This window comes from Cebus imitator, unplaced genomic scaffold (assembly GCF_001604975.1).
Source record: "Cebus imitator isolate Cc_AM_T3 unplaced genomic scaffold, Cebus_imitator-1.0 Scaffold457, whole genome shotgun sequence".
Lineage (NCBI taxonomy): Eukaryota > Metazoa > Chordata > Mammalia > Primates > Cebidae > Cebus > Cebus imitator.
This window is the reverse complement of record NW_016107772.1, coordinates 1,065,236-1,083,777: the sequence shown is the minus strand read 5'-3', so window position 1 is coordinate 1,083,777 and position 18,542 is coordinate 1,065,236. Positions and strand designations below refer to the sequence as shown.

Here is an 18,542-nt window from a genome sequence, read left to right as displayed (position 1 = left end):
TCCAGTGTTAGCTATAACAAACATGCTGCAGGGATGTTTTGTGAGCTTGGCTGGGTCAAAGATTATATGCCTCTGCAGAGGTTATACCAGTTAACCCCCATCCCTGCTCCTGCCCAGCAGTATATGCATCAGTTATATATTTTTAGAAAGTGCCTTTGGAGAGGCTGTTTGGAGGATGGAGTTTGGAGGGCCACATCTGAGCTGCAGCAGCCCATTAGGGAGTAGCCAGCATGAGCCTGCCATGGGCTATGGGAACTAGAGCTGGAACAGAGAAGGAGTCCAGAGGCGAGCTGGTAATTCGGTAGCTATGAGGGGGAGTCTATCAGACCAGTCAAGTCTGTTTTTAATAGTCTGTCATGTTAATGGTAAATGATAGAGCCAGTGTCCATCCTCTGTGGCTGTAGCAGAGACCGGGGCCCTCCTGCCTCCATGACCTGGCAGGGGAGATGCTGCTGCTGCTGCTGCTGCTGCTGCTGCTGCGTGCACCTGGGCCTAGCCCGTGGCCCCCGCTGGCAGGATGAGGAGAGGAGGATGGACAGGGAGAAACAGAGGGGGAAATAGGAGAGTTGGGACATGTCTAGGCCTACCTGAAGTCAGAGAGGCACACCATTCTCCTGGGGGAGGCCAGAGGAGCGTCACAGAACAGTGATGACCAAGAGGCCTCTTAGAACAGTGGGAAGGATTCTTCAGCAGTGGTGTCAGGAGCCCTGGTTTCTAGTCCCTTCAGTACTAGTTGGCTGTGTGATCTAGAGCACATGATCTAGACCTATGTCTCTGAGTCTCCCTTTCTTCATCTGAAACACAAGTTTACTGGAGATTAAGTAAGCTGACCTAGTGTGCATAGTCAGGGTACCTGCAAAAAAGAAAAGGTTCTCCCTCCTCCTTGCCTTCCCTCTGTCCCCAGAAGTGGGATAGAGAATCAGCAGTCATCAGAATCATGCACAGAGCAGTCTCCTTTGCATTGCCAGCGACCATAACCTGATCCCGAAAAATGCTTCATGGGCATTCTTATAAACTCAAAATGTAATTATTCTTATTTTAATAGGGAGAATGTTTGTATATTCCTGCAATCTGAAGTTACACCCTTCTTGTTGAAATGACTCCAAATCCCATTAAAAAGGAAACAGTCACTTCACTGGCTAATGTTATGTTCCTAACATGATTTATAGCAGTTTCCCTTCATTCACTTTCTGTAACATGTCTGTCTACCTGCTGTTGTTCAGCTCAGGTGTCCTATACAGTAGGATGATGCTCACAAGCACACACACACACACACATACACAATATTCAGCGATTATGTTGCTGAACCTTGAATGCTCCTGTCACCCCAGATGGAACAGGAGTGAGCCATAGTGCTGTGAGGAAAAGATGCTGCCGACTCCCTAACCCTCCCCCTTCTGCCCCCTCTACTTGTTCAGTCCTTCTCTCATTTCTTAGCAAGGGCAAGTAGCTAGGCATTTGCCAAGCCTAGCACAAAACATTTTTTTTCCCTGCTAGGACATTTCTTCCTCTGTCAAATGGAATGAAAGTGATAGGATTGGTGCAGTAGAAAGGCATGGGTTTTGTAGTCAGACGAGCCTATACCTAAATCCAGCCCTGTTGTGTGTTAGCAGTACAACCCTGGGCAAACTCTCTGTGTTTTGTGGGCCTCAGTTTCCTCATCTGCCATGGTGGTTCTGAAGCTTCAGGTCCAAGTGCCTAGCACAGGGCCTGCAGCCAGGAGCTGTGTAGTCACCATTTATTCCACTTTGCTCACTTATACTGCAGTGCTTTGTCTGACAGGGGACATTGGGCAACTTTCTGTGGGGCTCAACACCCCTTTTCCCTTTCTAACCTTCTCTTCTCTTATCCCAGGGGCCCAGATCATTGATCTGATGATGCTGGTCATCGATGTGACCAAGGGGATGCAGACACAGTCTGCAGAATGCCTTGTGATTGGCCAGATTGCCTGCCAGAAGCTCGTCGTGGTGCTGAACAAAATAGACCTCTTAGCTGAAGGAAGAAGACAGGCAACAATTGACAAAATGACCAAGAAAATGCAGAAGACCCTAGAGAACACCAAGTAGGTCTGCTAATGAGAGGAATAAGAAGCCTGCATGAGAAGGCTTCTGGGGCTTCCCAGAAGGGAATGTTCATTTCACAAACATGGATTGGACAGGCAGGCGTCAGCCTCCTGTCCTAGTAAGTGTAATCTCAACCTGGCGTTTGCTCACATAAGGGCTGCATTAAACTGTATAAAGGCTAATGTGTTTCTGAAATAGGCCGAAAACCACAGGAGGATAAAACACTTGAATTTGTACACAAATCCATTTTATTAAAATCCAAAGATAACAGGTCTTTAGGTATATTTTGTACCAAGTTAAATTAGAAGACAAAAATTGTGCTTTTATAGTTGTTGCAAAGATAAATAATGGAGATATTTGGTACAAAACAACAAAATACAATATACATATGTAGTATATACATATGTATGTATAATATATACATATTCTCATATATAGATATAGCTAATAAAATTACCTGGAGTGTAAAAAAAAAAAAAAAAAAAACTAGAATTTGTTGAGGCACAAGCACTTCTGTGTCTCAGTTCACAGGAAGGAGAGGGAACACAGGAAATGTGTGCCCAGTGTGCAAACCTGGACCAGGAAGGGTTCACATCCTTTCTACTTAGATTGTCTTGGTGAAAGCTTAGTCCTGCCTACACATATTGGCCATACTTTGGTGCAAGAGAGGCTAGGAATTGTGTTCTCTTGCTATCTGCTTCTCTACAACTTGATTATCTAAAGAGGAAGATGCATTTGGTGGATGACTGGTTGTTTCTGTTATAGAAGCTTGTAAAATTGGGTGGACAGACAGATGGATGTTGCTGCTGGAGGCCAGACTAGGAAACACCAAATCACAAAGGACGCTTTTAGCATCTCCTGCCAAGGAGTTTATAGTTTTATCTTGTGGAAAGTAGGAAGTTATTAAGGAATTTTATGCCGGGGGTGTCTAGATGAGTTTTTTCATTAGGAGATCACTGGCTGCAGGTAGAAGGCTGGCATGGTGAGGAGGACCCAGGAGGCAGCAGGGAGGAGAAGGAGGCATTGGCAGCAGAGGCTACTGAGCTATAGTACTTTTACCAGGGAGAAAGGCGTTGCTTTGCATTGAGGCAGAGCATGGAGGGAGGAGATGGCTTGGGGAGATCTCTAGCAGGAGAATCCACAGGTCTGGTCAAGCAATTGGCCCTGATCACAATAGCATGGAAGAAAGCTGGCAGTGCTACTGGGAGGGGCAGGGGAGCAGGAGGCACAGGGGGACTATGAGACAGAAAGCCACCTGGTTGCTCAGGTGGCCACAGGAATGACTAATTCTGATGTGGTCAAGAAAATGAGAAAATGTCCTTGTTGAGCACAATGTTGGCAGACCTCATTGTTTTATCAATTTCTCTCTTCCTGTCTGGGCCAGTCCCTTTTGATCAATACTAAATAGCGGTCACTGGGAGACAGGGATGCTTCCTCTTTGCTATGCAGCCAGAGACAATATCCTGCCACTTCCACCTCTCCTTCTTCTGCCTGTGGAGGGCAAGCAAGTAGAGAGTGTTTTTGTTTCCCTGTCATAAAGATTGATATGCCTTCCCATTTATGATGTTTTTTTCAGATCCAACACCTGCAGCTCTCCCTCAGAATTCTCAAGTTGGTTAAATTAAAGCTCCAGCCCTGTGAATGGGCCAAATATGTCATAAAAGATTTCCTAGCGCTGCCTTTTGTTAGCAAAATTCATCAATCCGATAAAATCGACACATTTAGATAAGTGTTGCATAAGAATTCAGACTTTGTTATTCCCAACGGAAGTGGATATGAGACTGTAAAAAAGAAGATAAAAAATTATATCTTCCTTTTAGTGAGTTATTTGATCTCCCTGTCATTTTATTTACTTGTCAGAAAAGGAAGAACAGGTCTCTTGGACTCCTGCATAAAAATCCAGTACAATCTCAGTATCATTTACTATAGAAATGGGACCTTCAGGGAAGGGCTTAGGGTACATTTAAGGGTAAATTGATAGTAACAGTTTTGATTAATTAAATTTAAGGAAAATTCTCATTTGCTTGTGTAAATTACTATTTCTATTTTAGTTTATTTGTTGAAGGTCAAATTGTGGGCTTTTTCACACATCCAGAGGAAATTGTCCATCTGAGGGTCCTTGGAAGCCCCTCCTGCCTTCATGTAGCACCAGCAGGTTGGTAGGGAAAGGAGAGGACTGTCACCCTGAGGGCTTGTGATCAGTGGGCCTGTGACCCAGTGAACATTAGCTTTTGCCTCCATGCAGCAAATTATTTTAAGTGACTATTTCCTTTTCTTATGGTCCCTTGTTAAGTAAATCCTTCAAAAATGCCAGTCCAGATGTAAAGAAACGTTCTGTCTGTAAAGGGAAAATGTGGACTGGTGAGCCATGTACCTATCAAAACCCAAAAAATGTGTAAAACATTAAATGTATTTTTTTCTATCTGGAGTAATTGAAAGAAAACTTGGAAAATAGAGAAAAGTAGTTAAAAGAAAGAAGAGATCACCCAAAGATTTCTTTTCTCAAATGGCAGCTGCTGGCATTTTTGGGGTTTTTCATTTCTTGTTTTTTTTTTTTGTTTTTTTTTACTATGCATGGTATTACCCCTACTTTTCCTTCCACATTTTTTTATTGTGGTAAAATACATATAATGTTTATCATTTTAACCACATGTAAGTGTACAATTCAGAGCTATCAAATACATTCACAGTGCTGTGTACCCATCCCACTATGTATACCCCAAACTTTCCCATGGTCCCCCAACATAAACTCTATATCCATTAAGCAATAACTCCCCTTTCTTCCTTCCCCTCACCCCTGGGAACCTCTATTCTGCCTTTCATCTCTATGAATTTGCCTGTTCTAGGTACCTTATATCAGTGAAGTCATATACTATTTGGCCTTTTGTGTCTGGATTATTTCACTTAGCATAATGTTTTTAAGGTCCATCCATATCATAATGTATGTCAGAATTTCACTCTGTTTTGTGGTTGAGTAGTGTTTTATTATGTGTATATACTACATATTATTTATCCGTTCTTCTCTTGGTAGACACTCAGGTTGCTTCCTGGCTATTGTGAATAATGCTGCTGTGAACATGGATGTATAGATATTTATTCAATGTTCTGCTTTTAATTCCTTTCAATACATCCTAGGAGATACGAAGTGATATATCATCATAATTTTCATTTGCATTTTCCTAATGACTAATGATATTGAGCATCTTTTCATGTGTTTAATGGCCAGTTGTGTATCTTTTTAAAAGAAATATCCAAGTCCTTTGTGCATTTTTAGGTTGGGTTATTTGTTGTTGTTGTTGTTGAATTGTAGTCATTCTTTATGTATTCTGGACATTGAACACTTGCCACAGATTTGATTTGCAAATATTTTCTCCTATTTTGTTGATTGTCATTTTACTTTGGCAATAGTGTCCTTTGATATACAAAACTTCCTAATTGGATGAAGTCTAATTTATCTTTTTTTTTTTTTAATTGCCTGTGCTTTTGGAGTCATATTTATGAAACTGTTGCCAAATTTAATGTCATGAAGATTTCCCTCCAGTGTTTTTTTCCTAAGAATTTTGTAGCTTTAGCTCTTCAGTTTAGGCCTTTGATCCATTTTGAGTTAATTTTTGTATATGATATAAGTATTCAACTTCATTATTTTGCATGTAGAAGCCAGTTTTCCCAGCACTATTTGTTGAAAAGATTTTTCTTTCCCCTTTTACCTTTGTCAAAAACCAGTTGACCATATATGTGTGGGTTTATTTCTAGGCTTTCTGTTCTATTCCGTTGGTCTATATGTCTGTCCTTAGGCTAGTCCCACGTTGCTTTGATGACTGTAGCTTTGTAATAAGTTTCAAAGTCAGAAAGTATGACTCTTCTATCTTTGTTCTTTTTCAAGATTGTTTTGGCTATTTGGGGTTTCTTGCAGTTCCACTTGAATTTGAGACTCTCCTTTTCCATTTCTGTGGAAAGGTTGTTGGATTTTTTTTTTTTAATGTATTTTATTGCACTTTAGATTCTGGGGTACATGTGAAGAACATGCAGGATTGTTGCATAGGTACATACATAGCAATGTGGTTCGCTGCCTCCATCCCCATCACCTATATCTGGCATTTCTCCCCATGTTATCCCTTCCCAACTCCCTACCCCCCACAGTCCCTCCCCTAGTCCCACCCAACAGACCCCAGTGTGTGATGCTCCCTTCCCTGTGTCCATGTGCTCTCATTGTTCAACACCTGCCTATGAGTGAGAACATACGGTGTTTGATTTTCTGCTCTTGTGTCAGTTTGCTGAGAATGATGGTTTCCAGGTTCATCCATGTCCCTACAAAGGACATGAACTCATTGTTTTTTATGGCTGCATAGTATTCCATGGTGTATATGTGCCACATTTTCCTTGCCCAATCTATCATCGATGGGCATTTGGGTTGGTTCCAGGTGTTTGCTATTGTAAACAGTGCTGCAATGAACATATGTGTGCTTGTGTCTTTATAATAGAATGATTTATAATCCTTTGGATATGCACCCAGTAATGGGATTGCTGGGTCAAATGGAATTTCTATTTCTAGGTCCTTGAGGAATCGCCACACTGTCTTCCACAATGGTTGAACTAATTTACACTCCCACCAACAGTGTAAAAGTGTTACTATTTCTCCACATCCTCTCCAGCAGCTCTGTTGTCTCCAGATTTTTAAATGATCACCATTCTAACTGGCATGAGATGGTATTCAGTGTGGTTTTGATTTGCATTTCTCTAATGACTAGTGATGATGAGCATTTTTTCATATGTTTGTTGGCCTCATATATGTCTTCTTTTGAAAAGTATCTGTTCATATACTTCACCCACTTTTGAATGGATTTGTTTGTTTTTTCTTGTAAATCTGTTTTAGTTCTTTATAGATTCTGGATATTAGCCCTTTGTAAGATGGGTAGATTGCAAATTTTTTTTCCCATTCTTTTGGTTGCCAGTTCACTCTAATGATTGTTTCTTTTGCTGTACAGAAGCTCAGGAGTTTGATTAGATCCTATTTGTCTACATTGGCTTTTGTTGCCAGTGCTTGTGGTGTTTTAGTCATGAAGTCCTTACCTATGCCTATGTCCTGAGTGGTTTTGCCTAGGTTTTCTTCTAGGGTTTTTACAGTGTTAGGTCTTATGTTTAAGTCTTTAATCCATCTGGGGTTAATTTTTAGTGTAAGATGTCAGGAAAGGGTCCAGTTTCTGCTTTCTGCACATGGCTAGCCAGTTTCCCAACACCATTTATTAAACAGGGAATCCTTTCCCCATTGTTTGTTTTTTGTCAGGTTTGTCAAAGATCAGATGGTTGTAGATGCCATTGGTGTATATTTCTGTTTTGGTACCAGTACCATGCTGTTCTGATTACTGTAGCCTTGTAGTGTAGTTTGAAGTCAGGTAGCATGATGCCTCCAGCTTTGTTCTTTTTGCTTAGAATTGACTTGGCTATGCTGGCTCTCTTTCGGTTCCATATAAAGTTTAAGGTGTTTTTTTCCAGGTCTCTGAAAAGGGTCATAGGTAGCTTGATGGGGATAGAGTTGAATCTATAATTACTTTGGGCAGTATGGCCGTTTTCACAATATTGATTCTTCCTAACCATGAGCATGGAATGTTTTTCCATCTCTTTGTGTCCTCTCTTATTTCCTTGAGCAGTGTTTTACAGTTCTCCCTGAAGAGGTCCTTTACATCCTTTGTTAGTTGTATTCCTAGGTATTTTATTCTCTTTGAGCAATTGTGAATGGCAGTTTGTGCTTGATTTGGCTCTCTTTAAGTCTGTTAATGGTGTATAGGAATGCTTGTGATTTCTGCACACTGATTTTGTATCCTGAGACTTTGCTGAAGTTGCTTACCAGTTTCAGGAGATTTGGGGCTGACATGATGGGGTCTTCTAAATACACAATCATGTCATCTGCAAATAGAGACAATTTGACTTTCTCCTTTCCTAATTGAATACCCTTTATTTCTTTTTCTTGCCTGATTGCTCTGGCTACAGCTTCCAATACTATATTGAATAGGAGTGGTGAGAGAGGACATCCTCGTCTAATGGCAGATTTCAAAGGGAATGCTTCCAGTTTTTGCCCATTCAGTATGATATTGGCTGTGGGTTTGTCGTAAATAGCTTTTATTATTTTGAGATACTTTTCGTCAATACCTAGTTTATTGAGACTTTTTAGCATAAAGGGCTATTGAATTTTGTCAAAGGCCTTCTCTGCATCTATAGAGATAATCATGTGGTTTTTGTCTTTGGTTCTGTTTATGTGGTGAATTACGTTTATAGACTTGTGTATGTTGAACCAGCCTTGCATCCCCGGGATGATGCCTACTTGATTGTGCTGGATAAGCTTTTAGATGTGCTGTTGTAATCGGTTTACCAGTATTTTATTGAAGATTTTTGCATGTGTTCATCATGGATATTGGCCTAGAGTTTTCTTTCCTTGTTGAGTCTCTACCAGATTTTGGTATCAGGATGATGTTGGTCTTATAAAATGATTTGGGAAGGATTTCCTCTTTTTGGATTGTTTGGAATAGTTTCAGAAGGAGTGGTACCAGCTCCTCTTTGTACGTCTGGTAGAATTTGGCTGTGAACCCATCTGGACCTGGGCTTTTTTTGGTTGGTAGACTGTTAATTGCTACCTCAACTTCAGCCCTTGTTATTGGTCTAGTCAGGGTTTCAGCTTCTTCCTGGTTTAGGCTTGGGAGGGTGTAAGTGTTCAGGAATTTATCCATTTCTTCTAAATTTACTGGTTTATGTGCATAGAATTGTTTGTAGTAATCTCTGATAGTAGTTTCTGTTTCTATGGAATTGGTGGTGTTATCCCCTTTATCATTTTTTATTGCATCTATTTGATTCTTCTTTCTTTTCTTTTTTATTAGTCTGGCTAGTGGTCTATTTTGTTGATCTTTTCGAAAGACCAGCTCCTGGATTTATTAATTTTTTGAATGGTTTTTTGTGTCTCTAACTCCTTCAGTTCTGCTCTGATCTTAGTTATTTCTTGCCTTCTGCTAGCTTTTGAGTTTTTTTGATCTTGCTCCTCTAACTCTTTCAATTTTGATGATACGGTATAGATTTTAGATGTTTTCTTGCTTCTCACATGGGCATTTAGTCCCTCTGCTGTAGGGCTGCTGAGGTCCACTCCAGACCCTGCTTGCTTGGGGATCACCTGTAGCGGCTGAAGAACAGTAAGGGTTGCTGCCAGTTTCTTCTTCTGTTACCTTTGTCCCAGAAAGATACCCACCAGATGTCAGCCTGAGGTCTCCTCTATGAGGTGTCTCTTTGGATATATGGGGGTCGAGGAGCTGCTTGAGAAGACAGTCTGTCCCTTATCAGAGCTCAAGTCCTGAGCTGTGAGCTCCGTTGTTCTGTTCAGAGCTGCTGGGCAGGTACATTTAAGTCTGCTGCAGTGGAACTCATAACTGCCTTTTTTTCCCAGATGCCCTGTCCTGGGAAGGTGGGGCTTTATTTGTAAGTTCCTGATGTGCTACTGCCTTTTTTCAGAGATGCCCTGCCCAGCGAGGAGGTAGCCTAGTCACAGTCTGCCAGTAGAGGCATTGCTGAGCTGTCATGGGCTCTGCCCAGCTGCTGTGTGAACTTCCTTGCAGTTTTGTTTATAGAGGTATAGTTAGAACTGCCTCTGTAATGGCGGACTGTCTCTGTAATGGCGGACTGCCTCGGTAATGGCGGACTGCCTTGATAATGGCGGATGCTTGCTGTGAAACTCTCAATCCAGAGCGTTTCAGATTGCTAGTCTTTGTGGGGGTGGGACCCGCCGCTCCAGATCACCTGGCTCCCTGTTTCAGCCCCCCTTTTTTCAGTTAAATGGGTGACTCTGTCTCCTAGGCATTCCAGGCGCCAGTTGAAACAGCCACCCAGATTTGTGTGAGTTTTTGTGCGGAGACCTGCTGCACCGGCTGAAACAGGCATGCTGGAGATTCATGGCGCTTTTCTGCCTGGGAATCTCCTTGTTTGTGGGCAGTAAACATTCATTTGGAGATGTGGTGAACACTCACCCTCTGTGTTCTTGCTGGGAACTGCACTCCAGAGCTGTTCCTATTCAGCCATCTTGGCGGTTGTTGGATTTTCATAGGTATTTCATTGCATCTGTAGATCTCTTTGGGTTAGTAGTGACATCTTAACAGCATTAAATCTTTAAATCTGTGAACATAGCATATCTTTTTATTTAGGTCATCTTTAATTTTTTTTTTAGCAGTGTTTTGTAGTTTTTAGCATATAAAACTAAGAGACTTTTGTCTCTTAGTTTTATTCCTAAGTATTGGATTCTTTTAGAATGCAATTGTAAAGGAATTATTTTCTTAATTTATTTTGGATTGTTCATTGTTGATGGATAGAAACACACCTGGTTTTTGAACTTGTATCCTGCAACTTTGTAGAGTCCTCCTCCTACCTTTTCTTAACATAAAATTGTAGTTGTGAGGCTACAATTTTTTTTTACAGAAATAAAAATACGATGTACATTTTTATTTCTGCTTTTATTACTTAACATTTTACGTAGCATTTGCTCACATAACCACTACTCTGTTGACCTGCTAGACTGGATTAAGTTTCTGTTCTTAAAAATAAAGCCTTGGGTTGAACATCTTTGTACATCATTAAACTGTATTTTCACTTTTTTCCTCATGATAGGTGTGAGATTAATACATCAAAGGGTCTGAACATTTCTAAACCTTTTTTTGTGCCTTGCCATATTATTTTCCAGAAGTATTCTACATTTTTACACAGATGTCAGCAGATGACTTTAATTTATATTTTTTAAATGTACTTGAAAGGTAGTAGAAAATGGCATTTTAGTAGAAATGGTAACTCATTAGAAATAGTATTTTATTCTTGTTTTAATATATGGTTTTTTAATTCCTTAAGTGTTTTAAACATTTGTGCTTTTGTATGTGGGAATTATGCCCATATAAAAATTTTGCCTGTGTGCCTCTTGCAATTTTAATGCTTTTTTTGAGTATCAGTAGTGTTTAATACTACTAAAGATATTGCTGTTAACCCTTTTCCTATCATATTTGCTACAAATAAGTCTTCAGCATTTGTTGTCTTTCAATTTTAGTTGCTTTTTTGACATACAGAAGTTTCTAATTTTTGTATAGTCAAACTCTTTGATTGTTTTTCTTTGTGATTTCTTTATCTCTGAAAGCATTTAAAATTACTCTTGCATAAGCATTTATCAATGTTAACAGAAATCAAAATAGAAGATAAAAATGTACCCACAATCTTTTCAATGCATCAAATTAAAGTGTTTTTCCCCCAGGATCCCTGTCAGTTTTTCCTGCATGTACATAATTTGAGGTAGTTGTTATCACAACATTGACACTGTTCTGTGTTCTAGGCTTTTCTGTTTATTTTTCCACTAAATGTTATCATCTGACAGCATCCTTGATACATCATTCCCCCAGACTCCATTTGTGTTTCTTCCTGCTTTTTAAACACTTTCTATTTCCTTCTCTCTGTTTTAGCCAGAGCCCTCTGCCTGTAGCCCACCAGGGACTCCGTTGATCCTGACTCCCTCCCTGGGGATGGGTTGAATGCCAGTCTCAAGGGATTTCTCTGCTATTGAGTGGATTCTGACTAGGTGTGTTTTCCATATTAGCTTTATGGCTGACTAACTATGTGTGCTTGGGTGACTCACTCCATCTCTCTGAGCTGCTATTTCTTAATTTGTAAAAGGGGAGCTGAAAAGTTCAGTCTCATAGCATCTAATAAGAGGGAGCGTTTGACATGGAGCCTGGCACACCGTGGATGTGTAGGAATAATAGCTGTAGCATGTGGAGCACCTGCTGTGTGCTTGGTACTGTCCTAGATGTTTCCCATACATGGTTCATGGAATCAGTTGGATTCTTAGTTTCCTCAGAGGTAGGTTTTACATCTGGCTTGAATACTGAGAAAAGTGAGACTTAATAAATGTTGAGGTTGTTTTGAAATCTATATCAAACCTAAAATTATATTTTACTTGTTTATATATCTTTATATGGGTTATAAATTCATATATATAGAGACATATGAATATATGTGTGTGTATACGTGTGTGTGTGTGTGTGTGTGTGTGTGTATTAACTTATCTGAAACTTTTTTTGTGTGCTAACAAATGTCAGCCTGCATGCACAGTCAGCACATCTAGGTCCAGCAAGCACCACCACCTACTATAGCTGCCAAGGAAGTCTGGAGGAAACAGTGGGATGACAGGGACAGAAGTCCCTAAATGAGCTCCAGGTCAGCTGCTGCCTGCACTGCAGAGCTATATGTCTGCTGTCTGGCTGGAGCCCCTTGTACTCCTAGAACCCAGACGCCAGTCCAGGGGCTGTTAAACTCTACTCCCCAGGGCTCCATGGGGCTGGGTTTCCATTGTACAGCCAGAAGCCAGGGTGCCCTACTGTGTAGAATGTTCAGGGTATCAGAAAGACCAGCTTCTCTTGAGTCTGGGAGAGGTCCAAACACCTGGCCTAACACACTGTTATGTTCTGTTACTGTATGTTGCCCAAAGGGTTTGGATAAAGATAATTGAATTTCCAAAAGCTTTATGGGTAATCTCTGGAATTCCTCATGCACGTTCCTACCCCTCAGTGTCTCTCTGAGCCTCAGGCTCAGGGTATGGAAGCAGAGCCAGTGTACATGGCTGGGTCTTGGCTTGGGCAGCTCTGTGGATGGAGCCCCTGCTCCCTGCTAAGAATAGATTTTTCTCCTACCCATCTCTTTCTCCTGTGGGAGAGGCCTGGATTCTGGACTCCTGCAGACCAGCCACTTACTCCCTGGGTTCCCTGGGCAAGTCATAGCTTCTCTGAACATGGTGCCTGAGCCTCTGCCCATGGGCTATTGCGATGGTATGCCAAGGCTGGTGGCTGGTACAGAGCAGGCCTCAGAGAAGTCTGAGTTCTTTTCCTCCCTGTCCCTTGTTTTCACTCCTGTGTTTCTTTTCTTCTCATCTTTCTTCCGCAGTGTTATTTTTTCCTTTTCCTTTTTCCTTCACTCTCCTCACTGTGCCTTCCTTTGTGAATTCTTTTTCCCTCCCTCCTTCCCTCTCCAGGCTCTCTTTTCTCCTTCTGGGTATTGCCTTTCTCAAGGCAAAGACCTAGCCCTGCCACTTCTGTGGGGGTAGTGCATCGTGTCTGAGCTACTCTAGAGCTGATTGACAGAGTCAGGATTAAGGACTAATTCTAGAAGGGCATGTGATGACTAAGCAGGGGTGAGGTTCAAAATATGGAGTACATGCCAAGGAACTGACCACTGGGAAAGGGTGCTGCCTTCTGTGGCTGGTGTGCTGGTACAGATGGCTGGTGGTTACAGCAGTTCCCAGGGTTCCTTGCGAGTTCCAAATGGCACTTTTACACATGTTAGCCAATTCAGTCTGGGAGACAACCCTGTGATCTAGGTCATGCCATCTCCTATTGGACAGGGAAATGGAGGCTGAGTGAGGTGAACCGGCTGTGGAATGCAAATTAGTCCTAGGTTTCTTGCTGGAATCCTGCTTCAGGCTGTCATTGCCGGGGTGAGGTTTGCCTAGGAGAGGAGGGGAAGGAGGTGAGAGCAACAGTGTGAGCTTGAGTTTAAAAAACCCAGATACCCAGGGCTTTTGCTGAGATGAGCCAGTATGGGGAGATGGGCAGACCCAGGGGGGCCTCGTGCACCACCTTGGGCCTGGGCTTCATCCCAGGGCAGTCACAGAGCCCTGAGAGTGGGGAGGGGAGAAAGCCGGTACCTCAGAGTGGTGTTGCTGGAAGGTGCTAACAGCTGTGATCTGTGCACACACTTTGGAGAGAAGTTGGGAGGCCTGAAGTGAGAAGAGCATGACCCAGAGTGGAACCCATTAAGAATGAAAATCAGGATAGATTAGAGCCAAATCCTAAGAGGAGAACCCAACAGATGCAGTGACTGATGAGAGACATCAGTGACCATGCAGTCAGAGAGGACTAATTCAGAGGCCAGGGCAATGCCATGCCACTTCAGAGGCCAGGAATTAGGGGTGAGGAGGCTGCCTGGTAGCAGATGGCAGGGTAGAACTGGAGTGCCGGGAAGGGGACTTGGCTGGAGATGCAGTTTGGGAATGGCCCACAAAGGGGCCATGGCCTCCATCATCAGCAGGTAGGGAAAGAGCTGGGCTCTCAGGCCAGTCTTTGGGGAGGCCTGCCATGGGTGGTTGAGTGATGAAGAAGGGCCTCTCACGGAGATGAAGAATAGTCAAGGGCCATAGGAATAAAGGTATGGGGTTGTCAGCGAGGAGGGAAGGATGCCACTGCTGAACAGTCACCTGTCAGATGCCACAGAGGAAAGGAAGGGCGAGGGAAGAGCACTGAGTTGACCACTGGGAGCTGCTCTTGACCTTCAGGAATTTCTTTCTCTGCCGTGCTTCCCCAAACCCTGGCCCCCATTCCTCTTAGTGTGACATGGAATTTGCACCATGGGCTGGTGTCCCAGCCGCTCACCCCCATTGCTCTTGGGAGCCTTTTGTGTGTTTGCTGTGCACATTTTATGGAGCCTGGCGCAGAGGAGGTGCTTAGTAAATGTCCTGCACTTAAAAGGGAAGGAGACAGAAGTGACCTTGTAAGAAAATCAGCCATAAGCTCTGGTGGGTAAAAAGAAGTGGGATTTGTTTTGAAATATGAGAAGAAGGAGAAATTGGATCTTGATTGAAAGTGGCAGGGTGGGGGTGTCAAGCAAGAGGACTTTTGTCCCAAGAAGAGAGGAGGCTCTGGATGTGAGTCCAGAGAAATGCATGGAGGGGCTGGAGACTGGGGCCAGGGCCAGGGTGTCAGCCTGGGAGGGGCCTGGGAGGCCCTGTAGACCTGGCAGTGAGCTTGGGCTCTTCTCCTCACATGCCTCTTCCTGGGCTGGATCATTCACCCAGCTTCTGTTTGGGGCCACAGTGCGAGAATGTGAGGGGATGGCTGAGGGTCCGAGGAAGATGAAGGCAGTATTACTCAGAGTGAGGGACATGCACCATGTGTCACACAAGATGCATCTGGGACTGTGCTTGAATGTGGCAAAATTGCAATGAGTTATTAGAGAAAGTTAATCCTTCTTTAGTTATCTTTAAATCTCTTTTATTGAGTCAGAAAAATGTCTCACATTGGTACTGTTGTGTCTTAAAGGTTTCTCTAACTTTTTAAGCAGGCTCAGTGCCTTCAGCAGGTAATAGTATCTAGCTAGAATTTAATAGCTCTATTTTGTTTTCTTTGTGTTTATTTTTGTAGCTACAGTAGTAGAAGATTTCTTGTCTCCTGAGATTGGACTGTGGTTGGTTAATCAAAAAAGTCCCTTAAAGCAGAGAATCATAAAAAAATGACACATTCATACATTAAACATAATATTTTAACTTAAAACATATACATGCATATTTACTTAATAAAATCAGCAGTCAAAGCTGTTACAGAAGGTATACGACGTTTGCAGCATTGTGCCTCCCCTTCCTCCTCAGCACCAAGACACTGGCAACCGGGCCAGGCTAGCCTGAGGCTTCTTGGCTGAGTGTGGATTAGTGTTCTGAATTCGAGCCTGCCTCCTCTTCTTCAGGCTGTGCTTTTGAAGAATGTTTGTCTTTTGTATCATTTATAATTTCAATTTTCTATATATAATCACAATCTATATGTTATCTTTAATTCATTTGGTGTGAGTACAGTTAAGTAAGCTATATTCTTTATTTTCTTGTTAGTATATATTTAGTTTTGAGACAGTCTCACTTTGTTGCCTAGTCTGGATCTCGCTATAACCTTGAACTCCTGGGCTCAAGCAATCTTTCTGCTTCAGCCCTTGAGAAGCTGGGACTGCAGGCATGTGCTACCACACCTGGGTAATTTTTAACACTTGTTTTATAGACAGGCTCTCTCTATGTTGCCCAGGCTGGTATAGAACTCCTGGCCTTGAGTGATTCTCCTGCCTCTGCCTCTCAAAGTGCTGGTATAACAGGCATGAGCCAGTATGCCTGGCCCAATATTTATGTTTTTGAAAGCTCTAGAGTTTGCTGATTTGGCGATAAGGAAAAGTTGTAGTGTGCGGGCTCCAGTCTCATCACTGTGGGCAGCAACTGTGATCATTCTGACTTTTTTTCTATACAAGTGTGGCATACTTTCTTTGTATGTGATTGTTTCTCTTGGTCACATCTAGGTTTGTGCAGTTTTCCCAGTGTTGCGGAGGTGCTCGCTAGTAAGATTTCCCAGAGAAAGCCTTAGTGACTGATTCTAATTTTGTTGTGAGGGTTTGAGCAGCAATTTCCTTCTCTTTGCTCAGATGCTCTCCAGAGGGTCTCCATGGCTTTGTTCCACCTTTCACCTGCTGGGATATATCCTGTCCAGCCCATCTTTTCTTCCAGGATGAGCCCACTAACTAGAGCTCCAAGTTATCTTTCATCTGTAAACCACTCCCAAATGCAGTGCACTGCCCACAATCAGTGAAGCAAGATTTGTGAGGTCTGAGTACAGAATTTTTCTGATTTCACACAACCTCCTCACAAGTCTTTTAGGGTTTTCTTATCCACACCTAATTTAACACCAGATTTAAAGAGATTTGTCTTTATCACACCTTTCCAGAGCATTCAATTTAGTTTTCATAGAAACAGCTATTTTCACGCTGTTGCTTCATGATATTAAATTAAATTATGTTGTTACGGTGAAACTTATAACGGGCATTACCAAGTGTACAGCATAACCAGGTTCAGCATAAAGGTCAGAAGGCAAAAGTGCAGGAAGTACTCACCTCTTGAGGATGGCCTGTGCGCATCAAGCTGTTTCCCCAGCCTGGGCATTCGGCATCCTAGGAGCCAGGCGCAGATTATGCAGCGGGAGTGTAGAGCATTGCTGCATGGGTCCTTAAAGTGGCTGGCGGTGGGAGGACTTATACTCTACTTTTTATTTGTGGCATGTGGTGGTTTTCCATTTACATAGTGACATGAAATTGCATTTTAAAATAAATATATTTAAGTAAGAACATGAATTCTTTTAAGGAAAATAAATGAACAAAGAATAGCGCAGGTGGCACACAAATTTGACAAAGATTGTGAACAGGATGTGGGACAATTGGTCTATGTACTGGTCAACCCTGAGAGAGGAGGATGAGTGGAGGGAGCAGAGCGACGTTGATGTCTTGTCATTCACTCTCAGTGCCCAGGCTGACACTGGCTCCATCCTCTGGTCTTGTGTTTTGAAAGACCAGTGATGCCATCTTCCGAGTTGGTGTCCCTGGGGAAGGGATGTTAGAAGACGTCCTGGGGATCCCAGCACCGTGGGAAGGGCAGGGCTCTGGAACAGAGTGCTGAGCTCTGGATTCCTCCTTACTTCTGCCACGTCTTCACATGTGACCCTTTAGTAGTCATTTGCCCTTTCTGTGCCTCAGTTTCCTCATCTCTAAAATGATGATATAATCCCTGACATCACTGCTGTGAGGATTAAATGGAGTCATGTAAAAGCACCTGGCCAAGTGCTGTGTGCATGGTGGGAGCTTCACCAATATTTGGAGAATGAATATATGACCCTGAATATGGGAATGATGACAGCAGTTCTTCCTGCCACAGAGTGTTGTTAAAGATTCAATACATTTATGTCTGCAATTTGAAAGTGATAGCAAATTATTTTAATATTGGGTACTATAATTATAGCTATCATTCTTTCGTTGGTTTGAGAACTAAAATTACATATATATAAGTCTATATCAGATTAACAAAACCCTTGAGAGGGCTGTTCCCTGATCTTTGAAGATCAGCTACTTTCCAAATTCTTATATGGATTTGAGAAGAGACACACGCCCTTGCCTCTAACCCAGGCTGATGGAGGATTGTTCTCATGATAGTCTCAAGTGGAAAGTAAACTCAGAGTTGGCTTTAAATCACAGCCCCACCACTCATTAGCCTGTGGCCTGGAACAAGCTACCAAAGCTGGCCAAGCTTTTAGGATGCTCTTCTATGAAATAAGGGGAGGAAGAAGAACACCATTTTACAGGAATGTGATGAGGAGATGGGGAATGGAAAGCTCCTAGCACAATTGCTTGTACTGTTGGTGCTTGGTAAAGGGTCCTGTCCCCTTCTCTCACTCCCACTGGGTTGCATGCTAAACTATATACAGAGAAGCCCTTAGAGCAGGCCTCAGTGTCAGGGGAAGGTAAGGGTGGCTCTTCCTGGAGGAAACAAACTTGAGAACTAGAAGTACTACAGAAATGTCTTCTGAAAATACTTTGGGTAAACAGTTGGAAGTGGTTCAACATTGTATGGCTTATTTATTAAGGAAATGGAAATTAAAATGAAGCATATATTAAAAATAATTTTAAAAAGACTATTTTGTTATATGTACAGTGAAATAGGCATCTTAGATGTTCATTGTGGTGGTGGAAAAGGTAGAAAACCTTTCAATCTATTTTGTTTATAATTGAGATATAATTCATATACCAGGAAATTCATACTTTCAATATGAAAAGAATTGTACAACCAGCATCACTAATCCAGAACATTTTCATTACACCAACAGGAAACCATATTCATTAAGCCTT

The 18,542-nt window shown here is 42.2% G+C and overlaps 1 protein-coding gene across 3 annotated transcripts in view; it reads left to right on the top strand.

The window, feature by feature from the left end:
- Positions 1-18,542, top strand: part of EEFSEC (eukaryotic elongation factor, selenocysteine-tRNA specific) — a 258,554-nt gene that overhangs the window by 94,566 nt on the left and 145,446 nt on the right. For all 3 annotated transcript variants that reach the window (XM_017511951.2, XM_017511950.2, XM_037732597.1), the window contains exon 2: positions 1,855-2,062. In XM_017511951.2, coding sequence (XP_017367440.1) covers positions 1,855-2,062 — 208 coding nt within the window. The remainder of the gene's footprint in view (positions 1-1,854; positions 2,063-18,542) is intronic.